The sequence below is a fragment of the Carex rostrata genome, chromosome 8 (assembly GCF_964058835.1).
Source record: "Carex rostrata chromosome 8, lpCarRost1.2, whole genome shotgun sequence".
In the NCBI taxonomy this organism is placed as follows: domain Eukaryota; kingdom Viridiplantae; phylum Streptophyta; class Magnoliopsida; order Poales; family Cyperaceae; genus Carex; species Carex rostrata.
Window position 1 is genome coordinate 1,182,681 of NC_135925.1, and position 19,430 is coordinate 1,202,110.

At 32.0% G+C, this 19,430-nt stretch overlaps 1 protein-coding gene across 5 annotated transcripts; it reads left to right on the forward strand.

Annotated features, from left to right (window-relative positions):
• The first annotated feature begins 454 nt into the window (after positions 1-454).
• On the forward strand, positions 455-17,067 carry LOC144557721 (MADS-box transcription factor 56-like). 5 transcript variants are annotated; one of them, XM_078306285.1, is made up of 8 exons: positions 455-604; positions 713-945; positions 10,978-11,062; positions 15,647-15,708; positions 15,791-15,890; positions 15,979-16,020; positions 16,105-16,158; positions 16,716-17,067. In XM_078306285.1, the coding sequence occupies exons 2-8, from the start codon at positions 764-766 to the stop codon at positions 16,875-16,877; spliced, it is 687 nt and encodes a 228-aa protein (XP_078162411.1). In that variant the 5' UTR covers positions 455-604; positions 713-763; the 3' UTR covers positions 16,878-17,067. The 5 variants fall into 5 exon arrangements, with proteins under 5 accessions (XP_078162411.1, XP_078162412.1, XP_078162413.1 ...); XM_078306286.1 differs by having other exon boundaries at positions 456-604; positions 16,731-17,067; XM_078306287.1 differs by having other exon boundaries at positions 474-945; positions 16,743-17,067.
• Positions 17,068-19,430: the final 2,363 nt, after the last annotated feature.

A 19,430-nucleotide genomic window follows, 5' to 3' on the forward strand; every position in this document is an offset into this window, starting at 1 on the left:
TCCTTGAAAGGGTATTCAACATCCGTAGCTTCATAACAGTACCAAGTACCAAGTACCAACTATACATTCATTAATAGCGCCTGTTTTCAGATCCACCTTCTATTTGTACAGAGACTCCATAATTTATGTTTCATTCGTGGGGCGAGTTATGGACGCACTGTACTTGACTCGGCACAGGAAATCACAAGATTGTAGCCATAAAAGAATGAAAAGTAACATGGGTGGAAAAAAGGAATGGATGCTCTTTTTTACTTTTTTCCAAAATAATGCATTCCTTGATGCTATCTTTTTCTCTCTGTGCGCAATGTTCATTATGTCATCCAAATAATAATGAGATTTGTTTGTTAATTTTTTTCCTTAAATTTGTTTACTTGAATTGGAATGGAATGGAATAAAAATGTGGAAAATGGCGGTCCTTTTCAGCTCCGGCCCCATGGTTTTATTTCTAAAATTTCTCCGCCAGGGAGGAACGAATAAGGAAAGAAAACCAATTCTGGCCATCCAAGTCGCCTCTCTCATTTCCTCTACTCTTCCAAATAAAAGGGGTCCTTGTTTAGGAAAAAACAAAGACCCCACTTTGTTCTCCCCATTTTTCCCATTTTTGGTTAGTTCGTTTGCTTCCTAATAAAACAAGATCTAGTTAGCTAACCCCCTTATCTTTCCCCTTACCTTTTTTTTTTTTTTTGTTCTGTTTCTACTATTGCCCTTTTAGGGTAATCAAGTAACTGGTGGAGGTTGAGCAAGGGATCGAGGTAGAGTAGAAATGGTGAGAGGAAAGACTGAGATGAAGCGGATCGAGAACCCGACAAGCCGCCAAGTCACCTTCTCCAAGCGGCGAAGTGGGCTTCTCAAGAAGGCGTTTGAGTTGTCTGTGCTATGCGAGGCCGAAGTCGGACTAATTGTTTTTTCTCCCCGGGGAAAGCTCTACGAGTTCTCAAGCACCAGGTACTGATCACTCTTCCTCTTAATTAATTAATTAATTAATTTCTCTTTTGTTCTATGCTTCTTAATTTGATGCTGGCTAGATATTTTTTATTGAGTTGTTTTCTTTTTTACTGTGTTATTTTGGTTCAACTGAGATCCGTTGAATTTTTGCAACATTAATTCCAGTTCAGTTTGAGTGCTACATCTTTGATTTCTTCGTTTTAAAGTTCCTCTTAACGTTCTTGGAGAACTTGTAACAGTTGAACAAGATTTCTTTTGTATTTCCTTAACAGTATACATATATTTATTTCACTTGTTTTTGTTAGCTTTCTCTTGTTTCCGGATTTTGTTTTTGTAAAATAACAGTAGATAAATTCGGCCGTACTCCGCAAAACTTTTTTAAAATTTGGAAAATTTAACGTTGGTGTACTCTCCATTGACTAAATAAGAATCGTAAAACAATAGTACATAAATCCGTACCAACACGACTCTCTTGATTTTGAAAATTTAAGTTTATTGTCTCCTTCCTCTCATGGTAAAAATCCGAAACAGCATATTTGGCGAGAAAGGATCTAAGGCCTAGATTTTTTTAGCTAGGTTGCTTTGTTTTGGTCACAGACCATGCCTTTTATAGTACAATCTATAGTATAAATAGGAAACGAATTTATTGCTCTATTGTAAGCTCGGTATGACTTTTTAAGACAAACTTCAAATGGAGAAATACTTATCTGTTCGTCCTGCATGAAATATAGAGAGATATATATATATATATATAGTACATAAACTGTTTGATTAGACAATAGATTGATCACTTGCTAGCTAGTAACCAGTTGTACTGTATTTAGCTATTTTTACACTGCTAACAAATGTGAACTCCATAGAAGATATGTTTAACTTTGAATTTTCAAAGAACACAAAAAGGAAAAAAAAAGGAAAGATCCATTCATCTCCATACTTTATTGACATGTAGTTGCAATAAATAATCTAAATGATAACAAATGGAGATAACTTTAGAAGATTTAATAACAATTATAAATGGAAACAATTGGAGATGTTTCTAAGAGAATTAGTACCGAAACTACACACAAGTACATCAAATACATCACAAGACTTAATTTGTAAAAATAGCAACAATGCATTGCATTAAACCATACCACAAAATGATCAAAATATTGTAAATACATTTGAATCTCATCTAGAAACCGAAGGTAGACGAAGGGTGGATTGTTCTAAAAGAGAAAACTAAGAAAATAAATAAATAATAAATACAACATAAGCCAACAACCATATACATTGGCATCATAGTGATAGTGATACTGCGCGCCCACTCTGAGGTTCCTTCTCTAATTTTCTTTTGAGCATGAGATGAGAATTTAAGGCCTGTATCTAACTTTCAGAGGAGACACTGTTTTGAATCATTACCTATCATATGAAGGTAATTTCTTAGTCACTGATTCTCCATCCTGACCCATTTTAAAAAAAGAAGAAGTAAATATAGATAATTTTTTGGAAGGTTAGTGGACAACTTCCACTAAGGTATATATTGATACTAAAAAAATATGTACAATTAATGTAGTTACCTTGATTTTTCTGGTCATAGTTACAAGTTTACAAACCATATATAACAAGTAAATATAAATATTATTATATATCATTACAAATATAAGATGGCATTTTGAAATCTGTGGAAATCAATATATCGAGGTGTGCTTACACATCTTTGTTAACTTAATACACAAATAAATGGCAAGTACAAAATGTTGAATCACATGAGATGATATGCCAAGTATATGTGCTCTCTGCTCATGCTATGAATAAAATTTGAATTTGAGACCTAGAATTTTTTTTTTTTTTTTTTTATCTAAAAGCTTATCCACCCAATTGCTTAAAATAACATATCACAAAAGAAACAGAAATCATAAATTTAAGAAATTAAAGCAAGTTTCTTAGAAAATATAATTAAATTGGACAAATCAACTTACAAAATTCTTAGAGTATAATTTTGCTTTGCTAACGTTTTTCGTGGCAACTTAAATTCTGGATTCTTTGCAGCAGCTACTACTAGGCACAGACATATATTGAATTATTCCAATATATATATAGAAAACTAGCAACTATTTATGTTTACTATGTTGACTTCCATTTTCAAAATAGGGCCATTTCCAATTTATAGCACACTTTTGATTTCTTTATTCTAGATACGGTTGTCACATCACAAAATTATTTTTTTAAGGTTGCTTATTTATTAAAATTCAAACAAAGCAATCAGTACTTTGAATTATATATAAGCTTTATTGCTTTAAGAAAATTTAGAGATATTTCTAGAGGGATTCAATAATGTATTTCTTTAACATTGGCCTACAAATTAGAAAAAATGTACATTTTTTGCGAAAAGAGTGTAGAGTAGCAAAAGGCAACATAAGACAAAGTATAATAACATGTCTGTTGAATGTTAGTACTAACTTGATACCAAAAATATGTTACTTTCTTACTTTCTTGGCAAATCTATATCTTACGTGGGCTTGAAATCATGGAGTGTACGTATAAAGAATATATATTTAGGCTATAGTTAATTTGAAATGTTTTTATTTTAATTCTGTGTTTCTGCAGATAATTAACGGTTTATTGTTATTGTTCTAAGGGACGCAATGGATTTTCCGGGCAATGCTATCATGAGTTAATATTTACATTTCTATCCTTTTTATCCAGACTTCTTGTTGAAATTATTAATTAACAGCACCAAAATTATATTTCGGAAGAATGTCCAAATATATTCTATAAATTTCAAGAATCCTCTTTAACCGACTTATATGGTCGGTGATAAAATGAAGTTGTTAGAAATTACTTGTCTATTAATCTTAGAAGCCTCTACATATATATTGTATCATGTATTTTTTAGAATAGTCCACATGCAAAGTCAAAGTCGGAAATAATAGTCTTAGAAATAATAGGGATAATTTAAACTTTCTTATAACAGACATAGGAGTATAAATAGATGAGAGGGTCGTGTAGTGATGTGTGTAAAAAAGAAATCCAATTGTGTACTACAAATTCTTGTACTCTCCTTTGAATATAAGAGAAGTTAATTAATAGTTTGCTCCTCTCTTTTAAAATTTCCACAATCCAATCATCATTTTCAACCTTTGGTATTAGAGCTTCAGATTTGAGTATCAAGTTAGTGAAGTAGACAAGGACGTTCGTGTAATATAAGAAGCATCTTAAGATGATGTCTTAAGGTATTGACGTAACTATGGTGCAGTCAATGGTTGCTGTATTTATAGGAGAATATGCCATGTGGAATATCAAGATGAGGATACTGGTACTCTTGCAAGAATTGTGGGATGTTGTCGAACAAGGTTTTACGGCGCCAACGAAAGCATTGACACAGGAGCAAAAACAACAACAAATGAAGGATGCCAATGCTCTGTTTCTAATTCAACAGGTGTTCTCAAGAGTCTATTTCCACGAATAAATGGAGTGACTACATCCAAGAAGGCATGAAAGACTTTGAGAGAGGAGTTTGAAGGCTCTGAGAAAGTGAAAGTGATGAAATTGCAAATGCTAAGAAGACAATTTCAAAACCTCAAAATGAAGGAGTCGGAGAAGATCAAAGAGTACTTCTCGCGAGTCGTCGAAAATGTGAATCAGATGCAGACGTTGAAGGGATTTTAGGTTGGCTTAAAATAATAATTTAAAAAAATTCTAAAGCAACCAAGGACCGAATCTTATTTAGATGTATCTAAACCTACTCTAAAATAGTAACTAGAGATTTCATACCTCCTTTGATATCGTAATCAAAAGTGAAGAACCGCCAATGGATTAGTTAGTCTTCTTGTTTCTTGATCTACCTCCAAGCAACAAATAGATGATGCCTCTCTTAGTATCCACCTAGGATTAATTAGAAAAACAAATTTCTTCTTGCTAGAGAGTACTATTTGTTGCTGCTTCTTAATCAAGGTTTCTACCCTTCAATAAAACACTTTTTATTATAGTAGAAATTGTACTCAACACATGAGAAATACGTGGATTAAGAGGAGAAAAAATTTCAGCAACTTGGAGAGGAAGACAAAAAATTTCTGCACAATTGGAGAGAGAAGAATTAGTATTTAGGGAACATCTTTAGGGTTTTCCACTAATTAAGAAAGACTAGAATGTTCCTAAACTAATTGTATTCATCTCTATTTTCTCCATTTCTTTTTTAATTTCGAATTTGAAGGAATTAATTGACAATTATGGCTGCCAACTTTGTTGCATCATATGCATTATATAATTATTTTAATAATAAAATATATTTCTCATGTTTTTGTTGATAATAAAATTATATGACATCTCAACACATGATATAATTTATTTTTGACCAAGATTGACATCTCTATGACATTTATTTTCGTATCATATGATGAATAGAATAAATTAAATTATAACTATTATAATTAATTATTCGACCACCATATTCATATCACATATGACATACTAAGGCCCTTGTTCGGCTGTGGTGGAGCTTTTTACTGTTCATGTGGGAAAAAAAAATTCACTCAGACTAAATTTTTTTTTCCCACGTGAACAGTAAAAATCAGTTCAAAACTTTTTCAATCCCATTCCTATACCCATTCCTATACATCTGCCAAATAGGGCCTAAAATAATTTATCTAATTAAGATCCTATTTTGGTGTTGGCCCAAGTGGATCTTTGTCATGTTGGCAATATAATTAAAACCATTTTAATTATATAAATCACAAGCAGTATCTAGCAATACATTGTGATTACCCAATTTACACAAATGATATGTACAATACAATACCACAATCCAATATAAAATAAATGTATATTCATGTTAATTCTTATATTTCATGATATCATGAGTAAATTAACGGTATGAATGTGTCATCCTTTAGAATTTATTCGTTTCTTGATTCAAAGCATATTGTTTATGATTAACTCTTACACCATGTTTTGATGGAGAGTAGAGGGAGGGAGGGAGGGAATGGAAAGGAATACAAACTTTTCGTTGAATCGTGTTTGGTTGATAAAATTATGTTGGAGGTGAAGGGTACAGGAGGTGAAAGGTTTAACCATGTATCATTATAATTAATAGAATCGGTTTCCCTCCCAAATTGGGGTTTAACGGATGGAAATAAATTTGATTACAGATATTTTTAGAAAAAATAACACAAATGTCCAACCCTATATCTTACATATATAATTCTCATACAAGATTTTTTCCTCAAATCTAAAACAGTTACCGAATTTTTCATTAACCTCCTAAATTTTAATCAACCAAACAAGAAATTAGACGGAAAGAAAAGTTAAATTTATTTTCTCTCATTAATTATTCAAACACGAAAAAGTTAAATATGTTAATCTTCCTTTCTATTCCATTCCATTTCCTTCTATTCTTTACCTCCCATTCCTTCCTCTACTCTCCATCCAAACAGGGTGTTAATCATATAGCATGCATACAATCATACTTCATCAAGGGGCCTGGTCATATCATCACTCATCAAACATGAGAGACAATAGTAATCTTGATGAACAACTTCCCTCCGCATATGTCATGTAAATTGAAATATCATCTGTATAACTACCGGTTAAGGCTAGCGTTGGACAATACTCACAACATACATTTCTCATGTAGGAAAGGTGAACATCTCATACTTTAGAATTCAACACATATGAAACAATTAATGACACGTAACACAATCCATTCAATGTTTCATTTAGGGTCAAGTCTAATGTCATGTTCTCAAACATGCATTTATGTGATTAAATTGGTAACCCCTTACCTATGATTTGTAGAACATAACCATCATTTAACTCACATACAAATCTTTTACAGCCAATTAGTGTTCCATGCTAATTGCTAAGATTAGAATCCATTTTTAGAGTAATTACCATCTTAATTATAGAGTTTCACAATTCAAGTCATCAACTCAAATAATCTATAATACGACAAATACTCAAGGAACAAAATAATATAAATCATGAACAAAATATAAAAACTATCATATGATTGGATTCTATACCATAACACTAATAGATGTATGGAGAAGACATGTCTGATTAGAAGGTAATTGAGAAAATTTTAATTAGCCTCACCGATAAGTATGATTATATCATTACTGCGATAGAAGAATTAAAAGATCTATTGATACTTTCGATTCAATAACTGATGAGCTCCTTAGAGTCACACGAAGAGAGAAAGCTCCAACGCGAAGGAAATTTGTAGAAGATGTATTCCACTCCAAGCTGAGCTTCTCCCCACGAGTCAACAAAATAACCAGAAGAAGGCGGTCCGTGACAAGATGCAGAAAAGCAGCCGGCGCAGAAAGAGAAAGCACCAGGTTCGAGTTATTCAAATTTATGGTGCGATATACACCAAAGGTCGAATCATAGTACATCTGAATGTTGGTCAACAAAGAGATGCTACATATACAAGAAGATCGGTCACATGGCACAAATGTGCAGATAAAAAATTAACGACCGAGCGAACTTTATAGAAGAAAATGAGAGCCACAAAAGTATTTTCTATGCATGCCACTCAGCCAACGAAGAAAAATGCGATATTTGGTTCCTTGAAGGTGGTTGCACAAATCATAGGACCGAAAACCGTGAATTATTTCATCACATTGATATTTCGTATGAGACAAAGGTACGTATGAGAAATGACTCAATTGTTCAAGTTAAAGGCAAAGGAAGTATTGATGTACAAACCAAGATGGGTTTAAAATTTATTCCGAATGTACTACTGGTTTCGGACCTAAAATAAAATCTGCTGAGCATGAGGCAATTAGTGCAAAACAGATATGTAGTTCATTTTGAAGATGGACAATGCAAAATTTTCGACCGAAGAAATAAAAATTAAATGATAGCAAGAATACCAATGGAGAAGTCTAGAAGTTTCCCATTCCACATAAACTACGCTTCGCATTTGGCACTAAGAAATGAGGTGATCAAACCACAAGAGCAAGTTGGAACACAGCGGCAAGACAGATTGAGTTCAAGCACTTCAAGTCTAGGTTCAAGACCAAGTGCTAATCCAAGAGATAGAATAGGGGTGTTCATCTGTTCGGTTTGGTTATAATTTTGTTTCAAAAAAGAACCGAACCGAACCGAACTGAACCGATTTCGTATTGCAAACAAATCGAACTAAAGTTTTATTTCGGTTTGTTCGGTTCAAACCGAAATATATTAATTTTTTATTTAAAATAATTGATTTATAATAAACCGAAGTATATTAAGAAATAAACAGGGGGTATTAAGAAATAAACCGAAGTATTTATAGCAATTGATTAACAAATAAATCAGGATATTAACAAATAAACTGGGGAGGTCCGAATCAAATTCAAAATATATAAAAGTTCGATCGGTTCAGTTATTTTGATTTTGAAAATTTTCAAACCGAACCGAACCGAAATTATATTCGGTCTAAAAAGCAAAGCAAACCAAACCAAACCATTAAACCGAAAAAACTGAACTGTTTGGTCCAAACTAATTCGGTTCAGTTCAAAACTGACTAAATTGGACCCAATGATCACCCGTAGAAAAGATTCAACTATATCAGAGTCATCCCCCAAGCAAGTAAGATCTTTATCTGAAATTTACGAGTCATCCAATTTCTCAATAGTTGAACCTCAAAGCTTTGAAGAGTCCGGGAAGCATGAAAATTTGAAGAAGAAAAAGACTCGGAAGCTTGTAGATCGACCAAAAGATTGTGAAGTCATTGATGATAAATGCATCTACAAGGCAAAGTTAAATCCTTGCGGCGAAGTTAAAAACTACAACACGAGATTGATAACAAGAGGCTTCAAACAAAAATCCGGCATGAACTATTGTTAGACATATGCTTCGATGAGAAGGCTAGAGAAGTGGCGATCATATCTACATAGCGTTAAATCGACAATTCTGGACACGAAATTTCAGATCAAGGTGGAGAGAATAAAGAATTCAAAAAATCAATCAACAAATTTAAATTTGAAGAGATTCAAGTCGGTATTGAGGGGAGTATTGAAATTCACAGCACTAAAGGCCCAAGGCTAAAATTCCTTCTAGAATATTCAAGAGATATCTAAGAGGTTCATAAAGTAAAAATAAGATTGTTCTAGTAGTTTCTATATTTTTGTCTATCTTGTATAATCTAGAGAATTGTGTAAACCGACAGTATAAAGTCGGTAATAGAAAAATTAGATTCTACAATATTCAACTACCACTGACATGTAGTATAGTATAAATAGAATGTTGAGCTTATAGCTTGAGTGTGGTGAATCAGAGAGTATATAGTGAGGCGTGAGTGATTGAGAAAATATACGAGTCTTGTAAAATATTGTATACTCCATTAAATAAAAGAAATCAAGCTATGTAAACTCCTCTCTTATAATTATACAATATGATTTCAATTTCCAACAGTTCTATCTATGCACACAAGTTTAGAACTTGGTAAGGTATCTTGGGTGCAATTGCATGAATCATTGATATATAACTATATTTGTTGATGTTGGAACTTCATATCTTTAATGGAAATAATAATTCAGGAAAAAAATATTTTTTTTTTCTCATGAAAGTCTCCCCACCCCTAGAAAGAGAGAGAGGAAATAGGGCAGTAGTACAATTAGCTAGAAAAAAAAAATTTAAAACTGTGGTTACTCAAAGATTGAGAGTTCAGGTCGGTCCCTCTCACGATTTGCAGTCTCTGCACAAATTTCAAAGGAAGAGAGAGAGAGAGTGCCTAATTTTCATAAAAAAAGAAAAGGGAAGAGAGAAACAAATAAATCGAGGATGAGGTATCAATAAGATTTCCTCAGTGAATGTACTATTTGCCACAATAATTTTTTCCATGGATGAAGATAACTGCAAAATTAGAATTACCCATAAAATTCTCTTTCGGTGATACTTGAAGTGCTCTTGTATGGCATGCTTATGTTATAACTCCTTGATTTGATTCAATTCAGTTAAGAGTTGTTGCCATGCAGGCCCCAATACCCCTTGTCGCAACAATACTCTTTCCATAAAAAAATCTAAATATGAGGATTACGTGTAGATTAGAACATCAAAAATATTGTTGAGTTATGAATTAGGAATTAAAGATATGAGTACGTGTTTAATTAAAACATGCATAGTTAATCAACTGTTGTTATTCAGTTTCTTTCTTGAATAAGGCTACCATGCTTTGCAAATTAAAGTGTGTGTTTTAATTTGCGCTCATATCTCTACTTTCAAAGTTCAAAACGTCGATCCGAACTATTCAAGTTGATATCCATATTAAATTGTGCTTGGAGACCAAATTTTATATTTTTTGAAAATTTGTTACTATTGTTTTAGAATTTTTCAAATTCAGTGTTATTGATGGTCCAGAATTTTCTGAAAAACACTGATTTTGAAAAATTCTAAAACAACAGTAAAAAATTTCCAAAAAATATAAAATTTGGTGTCCAAGCACAATTTAATATGGATATCAACTTGAATGGTTCGGATCGATATTTTGAACTCTGAAACTAGAGATATGAGCACAAATTAAAACACCCACTTTAATTTGCAAAACATGGTAGCCTTACTCTTCTTTCTTTATGTACAAATTTCTAGAGTTTTTATCTGATGTTTTAAGGCAATAACACAGATGTAATATGCAATTATGTTATAGGAAATATTAATAAAATTCTAAAAAATTTAAGTTCCTAATTATCTTCTTTCTCTCTTTCTTCATTTGTTGAAAATCAGACCACCATAACTTCAAACAAATATATCACCAGATACATTCATGGCATACTAAAAGACTGTTTATATTTGAAACGGTAGTACCAAAAACTTGAGAACAATCTCCGGACAATCCCAAGCACAAAATCAAGTTTTAGGGAAGTCCCTAAAATCACAAAATCAAGCCAAACATCCTTACTGAGGAAACCATAATTGGTTATACCTGAAAAAACATAATAAGTTTTGTTTCCACTCATCTTGAGCAATATTGATTGCAAATTTTTGTGTGCTGTACACATTATTTATTGCAGCTTGTGTTTTAAGTTGCTTTTTATCTGACTTCGATTTATTTATTTATTTCCTCAGCATGCCAAAGACAATTGAGAGGTACGGAAGTCACTCTAAGGAGAGTTCCAACCATCATAAAAGAGCTACAGAACAAAATATACAGGTACTATTCCTTAAACTATAGATACCTTGCTTTTACTCAACAAATAATATATTGCATGAATAATAAGTAAAACAGATTAATTTTCATTTGAAGTCAATTAATGGCAAACCAACGTAAACACAACTTTTTTATGGAAATAAAACTCTCATGATTTTGAAGTCAATTAATACAACTTATATTATAGAAACGATAATAAACCTTGATTACACATGAACCTCTCATATATTTACAGATAAACTTTATCTCTATAGGGTACAAGCCAAATGCAATTATAAAATTTTAAATTTCCTCAAAAAAAAAATTATTTAAATTTTCATTGAACTCATTATTGTGTAAAAACTTCATGTCAAAGGCTTCGGTACCAAATCGTTCAAATTTGAAACTAAGGTCTTTTTAAGTTCCAAATAGCAAATTAATAGATGGATATGTGATAGTAACATGCTTTGCACTATAGCACACAAGTAGTTATATTGCACTAAATTTGATAATTTATATTTATGCCAACATATATCAGCATTTTTTAAGCTTTTTTTTTGCATATCCACTAAATTTACCACTCATAATATAGAGGAATTCCAATATCTCAAATATTTCATACCTCATATTCTATATCTTTGTTTTTATAGTCCAAATTGCCGATCGGAACCGCTTAATATGATATCCATACTAAAATATATTTGGGAAAGAAACTTTATAATTTTTGAAATTTTTTTTTACTATTTTTTAAGATGAGTAGAAAATCACTGTTTTTGAATGGTCCAAAAGCAGTGATTTTATACTTATCTTAAAAAATAGTAAAAAATTTTCAAAAATTATAAAATTTCATCTCCATACATATTTTGTTATGAATATCATGTCAAGCGGTTTAGATCGACAGTTTAGACTTTAGAAACAAATATATAAAATATGAGGTATGAAAAACATGAGGTATTGGAACCCTCCTCCGTAATATATTGCAAGTATGTAATTGATATAATATGTAGAACACATTCAGTTCTTTGATTTTCTATTGTAAGCTCATATTCAAAAGTTGTCACTCTGTCAGACCCAAATTCTTTGACAGTAGATCCCCCTCCTATTTAATAGGATTTATGTAATCCATTTTAAAACCCAAATAATTAGAGACTCTTTTATGCATAAAAGCAAGGGTCCCTAATTTCAATAAAACTGTAATAAGATTTGTAGCTGTTATGGATTAATTTTATTAGTTTGTAATGAACATAACCCCTGATTGGGAATCTAATTGCAATGAAAACCAATCATAACAACAATAGAAGCCTTGATTGCAATCATAACAGCATGGGTTTATTACAATTGGGTCAATATTCTGTTTTTAATTTCAATTTAAAACTAAAAGTAATAATATATATTAACTTGTAACATCAAGACTTTACGAGATCACATAAAACAGCATAGTTATAAAGATAGAGAAGCTAAATCACACAAATGTTTCTGAAAGTGAAAGGAAAAGAAGATCTTGCTAATTTCTGCACATTGCATTTGCCACTTGATTTGCTATGACTTCGTATTTGTCCTTATATATAGAGAGAAATAGGCTACCATGCTTTGGAAATTAAAATGGGTGTTTTAATTTGTACTCATATCATATTGAAATGTTCAAAATTAATCCGAACTTCTCAACATGTTCTTCATATTGAAATGTGTTTGGGACCAAATTTTACATTTTTTGGAAATATTTTACTATTTTTTAGAATTTTTCAAAATCAGTGTTTTTCATTAAATAAAAAAATAATAAAAAATTCAGAAAAACACTGATTTTGAAAAATTCTAAAAAAATAGTGAAAAGTTCCTTATATATAGAGAGAAATAGGCTACCATGCTTTGGAAATTAAAATGGGTGTTTTAATTTGTACTCATATCATATTGAAATGTTCAAAATTAATCCGAACTTCTCAACATGTTCTTCATATTGAAATGTGTTTGGAACCAAATTTTACATATTTTGGAAATATTTTACTATTTTTTAGAATTTTTCAAAATCAGTGTTTTTCATTAAATAAAAAAATAATAAAAAATTCAGAAAAACACTGATTTTGAAAAATTCTAAAAAAATAGTGAAAAGTTTCCAAAAAATGTAAAATTTGGTCCACAAGCACATTTTAATATGAAGAACATGTTGAGAAGTTTGATTGACTATTTGAACTTTAAAACTAGAGATATGAGAGCAAATTAAAACACCCACTTTAATTTACAAAGCATGGTAGCCTATTGCACTCTCTCTCTCTCTCTCTCTATATATATATATATAAGTTGTGATTGTTACTCTTTCCATCAGAGAAAACCACAATGGGAAGTCTTACATAAGTGTTGAATAGCTGATGTGGTGTGACTATCTTTGGAGGAAAATGTCGACGACCTTTTATTTAAAATTTTAGATAAGAAACTCCAAACATAAATGTCCTCAATTATGTGCATTATATCAATAAAAGAAGATAATCATCAGCAACATCTACCAATCAATATCAAATTATCAATAATTATATTGGAGGTATTATGCAATGAAATGCTTCTGGGAATCATATAACTCCTTGCTTTACTTCCAATCTGACCAAGAAATGTGTTTTTAACTTTTCAAGAGGGCATATGATTGTGGCCGGGAGAAGGGCAACCTCTCAAGAGGGCAACTAATGCATAACTAAATGGCAAATCTAATTCATGCTCACTCGAGAGCATGCATTACAAAATGAAAAGCACACATTATCTAATTCGGCTATTATTTTTTTGTTTTTAAAATTACTTGGTAGTGGCTACCTAATTCAACAATTACCGCCTGATTATAAATAGTATCTATCTTTTCCCATTCCAACAAAATTCACCAAGGGACGATTAGCAAGTTCCAGAACTTAGAGCCTTCATGATACAAATCAGGAACTCAATCATTATAGTGAAAACAGGGAAAAATAGATTAATCATGACACTAAGACTTTGGATATGTCTGTAATCATAATTTCTTGACTATTAGCAAGGGAAAATTTTAAGTACCAAGTTTCTCACAAGTATGATATATACAAGCCTATAAGCCTAGTCTATTATCCCCAGGATAGTGATAATATGTTGTGTTTTTGGTGGTGAAGTGCTGTTTATTTTGAATATATGTTTTCAAGTAATTAATTATTCATAGTACTTGATGAATGAATTTAAAAAGGACTCAAGGACTTGTCAATAGGCATAATTCTGAGTGCATCTAAGACAGTTGGCAGTGATGTTACGTCCGGGTTGAGATGGGGGCGGTAGCATAGTTGCTAGGAGAAAAAGTCCTAGAAGTCCTAGAGATGGGGGTGGTAGCACAGTTTGAGCCCCTCTCACGACTCGAAGCTGCGAAGCTTTTAAAAAAAAAAAAAGATGTTGTGTCCGCGTTAGTGATCATATGTAGTGCTTTTGGTGGTGTGGTGTTGTTTATTTTGAATATATGTTGCAAGTAATTTTTATGACATGACATTTTAATACTTCATTAATTAATTTAAAATTATTTAAGGATTTATTATCAATGGACATGTGGTTCCAATACCTCACCAAAGAGCTATTATGGTATCGATTTAAAACTAGATGCCATTACATTCTAATAATTACTAATTGTAACAAGTAAAATTAGTAAGCAAACTTATATATAGAAACATTAATTGACTATAAGTCTATAATATAACTTTGGAGGAATGTGATTACATGAAGAGAGGAAGGGGAAAAGGGTTATATTATTCCAATTTGGCTGAAGTGAAGTGGGAATAGCACAAACATTGGCATTCAAGCTTGTGCATGGGATAAATGTAAAAAAGTATAATTTTTGTCTGTCTTCACCTTTTGAGGGGAAGAAGGTCACTTATACAAAGAAAGTGCTTCGCATTTTCTCTTTAACTCTGCCTATTTTTTTAAAGTTCCAATCAAATACAATGAAGGATCATGTCTCTCAGTCTCTACTTTTCTCTGAAACTATAAATAAAACTAGTAGTAGTTTTGGGCGGATCTTAGTGGAATCAATGTCCTTTATTTATTTTTCTCACATGAAGCACTTCTTATAGACTTGTTTTGTTGAATATTATTTTCATGAAGATATGTTTTAATTACCTCCATATAAAGTTTAATAATATCCCACTGTTGGTCCAAATTGTTAAATTTATAGTATTACATTGGAGTTGGGTGTTTATTGTTCGTATTCTCTGGCTTTGCCATGTCAGCCTAGTGATGACCAACTGCAAGATGAAAATACTTGGTACTTAATTTTATTTTATTAATGTTAATTGATAATGATAAATAATGCAGTAAATTACATTATAATCATTCTTATGCTTCAAAATTATGTCGAGGAGCATTTTGGTCTTTTACAAACATTAGAATAGTTTGACAAACTTTTTGATACTGTTCTTCAAATCTTGCAGGAATACCCTTTATCGTAGTATTAAATAGTACTGCTGATGTATTCAAAATTGAACAGATGTACATGCTACTGATAGTTGCCAAATGAGGAATAATTTACATAAGAGTAGATTGCCCATTACTGCCATTCCATAGGAATTAGGAAATATAAATTCAGCTTAATTAAATTTATAAATGTCATCTGCACTGTAGCAACTAAAGTTTGAAACCGCTGCCCTACAAAAGAAGATAGAATTTCTTGAAGCCCAGAGAAAGTAAGATCGCACTCTTATTTTCTTTTTATATTATATTAGAGGTTTATTTCATTGCTCCATTAATGCTTTCTCTTTCCTGTAGAAAATATCTAGCTGAGAACCTGGAATCATGTTCAGTTGAAGAATTGCAGCAAATGGAAGCAAAAATTGAGCAAAGCCTACAAAAAGTCAGAGGAAAGAAGGTATAAATTTGTTATGAAATATTTTAATTTCTGGTAACATCTTGAGTTAAAAGTATCTGACATTTGTTGTACCACTCAAAATTACCAGAACCAACTGTTTGAGGATCAGATTGCAATACTACAAGAGAAGGTATGCTATAAATTCTCCTTTGTGAGTTATTTAAAAAATTTGGCACTTAAATAATGATATGAGCTATCAATTATTCAACTTCAGCAAACAGGTCTTCTTAGAGAAAATGGAGTGTTACGTCAGAAGGTCGAGGACCAGGTAATTGATATTTTTTCATCTTCTCTTGATTTATTATCTCCTATAAGTAAAATTTGTCGACACATTAATTGAACAGTGCAAGTTTTCCCATACAACTGATGCAAAAAAAGGAAGTGAGCAATTACACTTTGGGTTCAACGAAAGATGATTTTTTAATTTTGGTCCTAACTAGTTTATACTATTTTCATTTCCTGTGTAATGGAAATTCAGCAAAAACAACTGATGTATTAAACCTTTTGTCACATGTTACACAATAAGCAAATGGGAACTAAGGTAAAAAGATATATGTGATTTTGTGACCCAATGATACAATAAACTATGCCTAAAGGACATACCAACCGGTGGTGGCATTACATTTTTACACCAGCCCTGCAACTATCTACCTTTAGCAGTAAGGTACAAACTATAAAATTAACCCTCATTTGATTTCCGGGTAGAAATTAAAAGCTGTCCATGAGTAAACTGATTAATATACATTGAATGAAAAATTTAGACTAACTAAAACATGATTTCTAATAACAATGGAAAGAGATGCTACTAGTTTTGCAATGATGTAGTGTAATGCGAAACAGACTAGAGAACAGACAGTTCCTGTGGCTGAAGGCATGCCAAGCAATGAAGAAGCGCAAAAAATCGAGGTAGAGACGGAGTTGCACATCGGGTGGCCACCTGTCAGAACCGCAGTGGCAAAGAAAGCAACTGAGAAGCACAGTAAATAAATTGACACAGATGGAAGCAATGTCGCAACCTAGTCAAAGGAGCTGACATGCTGTGTATGCTAAGTCATGGTCTATTGACAATTCTTCTTTCCTTTATTGAGAAACAACACAAAATTTAATAATATTGTTCATATAATTGAAAAAAGGCTTGTAATAAAGCTGGATTATAATCTATTATATCTGAAAACCAGATTTGAAAAGTAATTAAAAATGGCTATAAGTGGATGAATGCAAAAGGCCCCCACTTGTTGACAAAAAATATATAAAAGAGCGAGGCTACAGTACTTTGCAATGCGTAGATTGGTATTCGCGCTATGAATTCGTTTTCAAAGTCACAATAGTTGATCCAAACCATTCAACTAGATTACCATATGCAAATGTGCATGGAGGCCAAATTTTACATATTTTAGAATTTTTTTTACTTATTGTTTAGATAGGTAGATCTGATATAAAGATTCCGAACCATTTGAAAGTAATGGTTTTCTACCTATCTAAAAAAAAATAGTAAATAAATTCTAAAAAATGTAAATTTTGGTCTCCAAGTACATTTTCAAATGGAGATAATGTTAAATGATTCAGATCGATTGTTTGGATCTTAAAATCAAAATTATAGATCTATAACACGAACCAATCTGCGAATTGCAAAGTATCATAACCTCCCTCAATATAAAATATCAAATTTATATAGGTGGACAGGTGGTCTATTATTCAGTAATGGTGTCAAGTACCTGATAGCAAAGCTTTAACTTGACAACTGTGTGCAGTGTATAGTAATAAAGCTTTAAGCAGCCATAGTCTCAGTTATACAATAATAAGATTGTATCCAGGCAGTTTAGCGGTAAAATGAATGAATTGAAGCTGAACCCATTCTAACTTATTCATAGTTTCACACACCTACACAAAAACATACAGATGCATATTGTCTACTAATACACACATTTATATATTTGTGTATATTCTATAAAAAAATATATATACATTAATTGTATTTCTTTGATTTATGATGGAAATATATTTTTTTAGCATGTAGAGAACATATATTGGATGTTTCTTAACAGTTTTTGGTGGTATTTGAATCATAAAACATGATCATAGTTCACTAAAAACATCAACAGACACACAATTACCCCTAAGCAACTTTTTTATCTGACATGTAGGTAGCGTATGTCTTGAAGACTGTTTACACAGTCTAAAATAACTCTCTTTTTCAATTGTAACCCCCAATTACCCCTAAGCAACTTTTCTACTGAAACTAGATATGTAGTTGTTTTAGTTGCATATATAATTATTTAATTTAGTTTCGAATGCACACTTATTTGTATATGCATAAAACTCATCAAGTAGCTGACGTGGTTTAATAGCAATTCATTTAATTTTATATGTACCCGGATAAAATTTACAAGGAATAAAGAGCGGTGCCTTACTGCCTTTGGACATCTTTATAATCGTGCAACTAACTTTTAGGCGCATGCGCATGACCAATTGCAAATTTGCAATAGCAAGTTTGTCGGTGTAACTACAATTGCATATGTGGATAAAGAGAAGCAATTAAGAAAACAAAGGACGGCGCACTTGTGCGAAGACCAAAAAACTAAGCCACGACTCAGGAGCAGTCCGATGTGTGTTGGAAATTATACTCGGATTGTGGATGGTATAGGAAGAGGAGTTTATATAACTTGACTCTTTTATTTAGTGGAGTGTACACGATTTTACAACTTTGGTATAAGTCACGCCTCAATCTTTGATTTCTCTCTGATTCTCTTATATGATTCACTCATATATGATTAGGTCTATTTATAGTAGTATATGTCGGTAGAAGAATCTTCTACAAAATTCATTTATTTCTACCGACACAAGGAAAGTGTTTTGACCTCTAGATAATACCGGATACATTAATCTTTACCGATGTTTCTTGAACAATCCACAGAGAACTTTTGGGCCTTGGGCCCTCGGTACTGTTCCAATACTCCCCCTCAGTACCGATATGAATTTCTTTAAATTTAAATTTGTCGATTGGTTTTCTGGATCCTCTATACTCTTCCCCTTGATTTGAAATTCCGTATAGCTCCTTCGCGTAAATTTCTTTATCAAGGAAGTTATTTTGAAATTCCGATTTAACGTCAAGTTGATATGATCGCCACTTCTCTAGCCTTCTCATTGGAGCATATGTTTTCCAATAGTTGATGCCGGGTTCTTGTTTGAAGCCTTTTGTCACCAACCTTGTTTTGTAGTTTTTAATTTCACCGCCAGGATTTAACCTTGTCTCACTACTACAGAATAAGTGATTATACACGGACATAAACAAGCGAGCTACACGGATTTCCCGCCGCGTAGGCTGTCACGGTTTAGAAATCCTTGTATATATACACACGGATATTTACCGCGTACAATTACCGAATAGCTACACGGATTATTACATACAGAGCCGTTTACAAATACTTGACACTGGCGCTCTCCATAACCGAGCTTCACGGATTATTACATAAAAAACCGTGTACAATTAGATTTCTACACGGTTATTTATCTAAATATCCGTGTAGCTCTCTTATTTTT